This window comes from Zootoca vivipara, chromosome 13 (assembly GCF_963506605.1).
Source record: "Zootoca vivipara chromosome 13, rZooViv1.1, whole genome shotgun sequence".
Taxonomy (NCBI): domain Eukaryota; kingdom Metazoa; phylum Chordata; class Lepidosauria; order Squamata; family Lacertidae; genus Zootoca; species Zootoca vivipara.
This window is the reverse complement of record NC_083288.1, coordinates 32760181-32764393: the sequence shown is the minus strand read 5'-3', so window position 1 is coordinate 32764393 and position 4213 is coordinate 32760181. Positions and strand designations below refer to the sequence as shown.

Genomic DNA, 4213 nt, shown 5'->3' with positions numbered 1-4213 from the left:
CAAATCAGAACCCTCCCCAGCCATGAAGTTTTTATTTAAAAAATATAACTAATGAGTGAACAAAATCACAGAGATTGAGAAGAAATATTGCATTTAGAAAGTATGACATGGGACATATATATATGATGGCTGCCCTTCAAAAAACAGGCAGGTTAAACAACTGGAAATGACAGATTTGTCCATTTATGGTGAGCACAGAATTCCAAACTCCATATAAGGGCTTCTGAATTCCAAGAAAAGCTGCCAAAAGCTCAATGGACACCACTTTCCTCTTCATCAGATTCTTCAGATTTTTCTCGTTATTAGATGTTCCCTGTTGTTCAGCTCAGGCCTCAACACAATAAGATAGCATTTTGGAAGATAGATGCAACTCAGAAGACCACCACTGGAGGCTAAGATAGCGAAGATCTCCACAGCAACCATGCATTTGCCCTTAGAGCTCATATAAGCTGGAATAAATGATAGCCACACACTGCAGAAGACCAACATGCTGAAAGTGATGAACTTGGCTTCATTGAAACTATCAGGTAGTTTCCTGGCAAAGAAAGCCACAGTGAAGCTGGCAATTGCCAGGAAGCCCATGTAGCCCAGGACACTGTAAAACATGGTTACAGACCCTGCGTTACATTCCAGGACAACTTCTTCAGTCACAGAGTGCATGTCCACATCTGGGAAGGGGGGAGAAGTTGCCAACCATGTGGTAGAGATTCCAGCCTGCATAAGGGAACAAAAAAGAACAATAGAGTTGCTCAGACTTTTCCTCACCCACTTTCTCATTCTGGAACCTGGTTTGGTGGCCATGAAAGCCAATACCACTGTGACAGTTTTGGCCAACACACAAGAAACAGCCACCGAGAAGATGATACCAAAAGCTGTTTGTTGGAGGAGACATGTCAGCTTCTGAGGCTGACCAATGAATAGCAATGCAGAAAGGAAGCAGAGCAGGAGGGAGACAAGGAGAGTGTAGGTGAGGTCCCTGTTGTTGGCAACGACGATGGGAGTGCCATGGTGCTTCATAAATGTCCCCAGCACCAGAGCTGTGATCAAAGAAAAGGAAAGAGCAATGCAGCCTAGACTGAGTCCCAAAGGTTCTTCATAAGACAAGAAGGTTACAGTCTTGGGAATGCATTTATCCTGATTCTTGCTTGGGTATGTTTCATCTGTGCATTTATTACAGTCATTCATATCTGAAACAGAAAGAATCAAGACCTCTTCACACCTTACTCTGCTCACATATAGAGGGCAAAATTGCTGAAAAGGGTTTTTTTGTGGTCAGTTTAGCCCTGCATGACCCAGCCATCACCACTACTGTACTGATCATACCATCTGCAGCAGGGAGATTTCTATAAGTGTGGAGGCTCCCTGCATAATTTTGAAGGCATGTCCAGCCCTCCCACATGACTAGTGGGTGAAGAACTCATAAACTCATAAACATACCATGGACTATAAATCACACAAATAGATGGATTATTTTGTACTTGTAAAATGTTTATGGAAATTATAGAATAAATTCTTTCATAAAATTTTGAAATATTATTTAGAGCGTGTTAGATGTAAAGCAGCAAGGTGAGGTCACAGTTCCCTGCATCAGCAGTAGGTAGCATCAAATCAGTGTTCAAAGGAAGACCCAAGTGACATCACAGTGTATTCTCTTTTTTTCCAATTTAAAACTGTGAGATCATCTCTTTCCCTCTCCAATACTATCATATTGTCTGCAGCAGGGATCTTTCTGTATATGTCGGGGCTCCCTGCATGATCTTAAACCCACAACTGGTCTTTACATATGAGTAATATGAGGAGAGGTCTATGTGAGCTCATCACTGAGAACCTCAATACCATTAATAATTTCTTTTCTTTTCTTTTCTTTTTACTTTTCTCCCATCTAAGGACTGTTTTCACATCCACAGCATAATTTTAAAGCATACAGTCCCCCAAAGAACCTTGGGTCATGGCATATGAAGCCTAATCTATCATCTATCTATCTATCCATCATAGCTCTCTCTCTCTCTCTCTCTCTCTCTCTCTCTCTCTCTCTCTCTCTCTCTCTCTCTCTCTCTCTCTCTCTCCCCCCCCCTCTCTCTCATCTAATTTATTTATCATCTATCTATCCATCATCTATCTATCTCAGGCATCCCCAAACTTCGGCCCTCCAGATGTTTTGGACTACAATTCCCATCATCCCTGACCACTGGTCCTGTTAGCTAGGGATCATGGGAGTTGTAGGCCAAAACATCTGGAGGGCCACAGTTTGGGGATGCCTGATCTATCTCTATCTATCATATCTATCTATCTCTCTATCTCTCTCTATCTCTCTCTATCTCTATCTCTCTATCATCTATCTACAGATCTCTTACCCTCTTGGTCTGAAATCTTCCCTTCTGGACAAGGTATGCAATCATAGCAGCAAAACTGCTCTCCCTCCTTCACTTTCTTGCTTGAACCAGGGTGGCAACTGTCACAACATACAGACAGTGGCTGTGTCTAATCCATAGAAGAAAAAGAAGAAGTATGAGCTTCAAATGCTTGCACTTCTGGGGGCTTTCCACCTGTCTATACACTCTGAACTACAGAAGAAATTGTGTAACCATGTATGAATGGAGCCACCGTTTCTGGCATTTGTTAAAAGAATGAAGATGATAAGTACTCCATTATCTATATATTAAAACTATGTTGCACAAAGTTGACTTGCTGATTATAAGGCATTCCTCATTTTAAGTCCTAGAAGGTCTACTGCACCAGAGGTTATCCAAAGTGCCACTCTCCAAGAGTTGTTGGGGAACAGTTCCTTTCTTCCCTAACCTCTGGCAAAGCTGAATGGGGCTGTTGTGACACCCAACTTGTAAAATTATTATTTTTAATCATTAGAAAAATCTATTCCCCCCCCCCCCAATCCTCCAAAACCTCCGCCATACTCTGCTAAATTCTGCCCCAAACCCACAAATGTCTGTCAAACCTCCTTTCTTAAAATCTAACTCTCCTCAAAGGTCAGTGCAAAGGCTCCTGGGATTTCAAGACACTCTTTACGTACCATTTTTGTGTTCTTTTTTTAGCCCTTTTTGCGCCATTTCCAGGTTTGAATGAATTTATTTATTTATTTCGTGGCAGCACACATCAACACGGTTCTGTGAGACATGCATAATGGGGAATTTCTAGTACTTATTTTCCCCTAAAGAGACAACTTTATGTGGACCACATACATCACTGTAGATAATATAGAGGACCTATTCTTTTGAGCGCATGGCAGGGAATAAGGTTTCACATTTTTCTCAGTGATGCAGCTTACACACTTGGTTATGACTAGTGCATTTTGATTTATCTACAGGGTGAGTACTTTAAAAGAGGCCCCATGGATACAGAGTACACATGTTCCACGGGGCCTCTTTTAAAAGACTCACCCTATATATCCCTGTTGCAAGCTTCTTTCCATGCAGTGTTATTTGCCTGACATGAGATACAAGCACGGGAATACTGAATGTGATGATATCCAGTCCCATCTTAAGTTCAACTAGACATTGTCAAGAAATAAATGGAGCAAAAACATATGAGTGATGGTCAAAGTGTCATGTGGTTCTGGCCCATAGGAAGGATTTCAAACGTGTGTGTTTTTACCTCTAATCTAAGCCATAAATATATAAATATTTATATACATATAAATAATGTATTTATTTATATGTATATAAATATGCTCAGCGCCTGACGGCCACGGTCCTGCCACTCACCACCTGGCCCAGGGTGGGGCCAAGGCCTATAAGAACTGCTGTTGCTGCTGCTACCAGCCAGGAGGACTCCCCTGCTCAGCGCCTGAAGGCCCCGGTCCTGCCACTTACCACCTGGCCCAGGGCGGGGCCTGATGGGCTTTATAAAAGACTGTTGCCACCGCCGCTGCTGGGCAGAGAGGGCTCCATTTTGTTTTGTTTTGGTTTTTTGTTTAAATTCCTGTTATTTTTTACCTATGTTATTTAAACTGTATTAAGGATGTATTCTTAGTTTTAGATATTGATTTATGTTGAAATTGTTTTCTATTCGGTTGTGTATTTTTTGATGTGGTTTATGTATTGTTTGTGACTTTTGTAATTGTGCTATTGCTGTATTGTTTTGATATTTGACTGGAAGCCGCCCAGAGTGGCTGGGGAGACTCAGCCAGATGGGCGGGGTACAAATAAAAATTATTATTTTATTATTATTATTATATATTATTCATTAGTTTCCCTCC

At 41.4% G+C, this 4213-nt stretch overlaps 1 protein-coding gene across 1 annotated transcript; it reads right to left on the bottom strand.

Moving 5' to 3' along the window:
- Positions 1-285: 285 nt before the first annotated feature.
- LOC118095452 (vomeronasal type-2 receptor 26-like) lies at positions 286-2400 on the bottom strand (the record flags this gene model as incomplete). Its single annotated transcript, XM_035136701.2, has 2 exons — positions 286-1187; positions 2355-2400. Coding segments are annotated over 2 exons (948 nt in total), but the record flags the coding sequence as incomplete, so codon positions are not given.
- Between the last annotated feature and the right edge of the window lie 1813 nt (positions 2401-4213).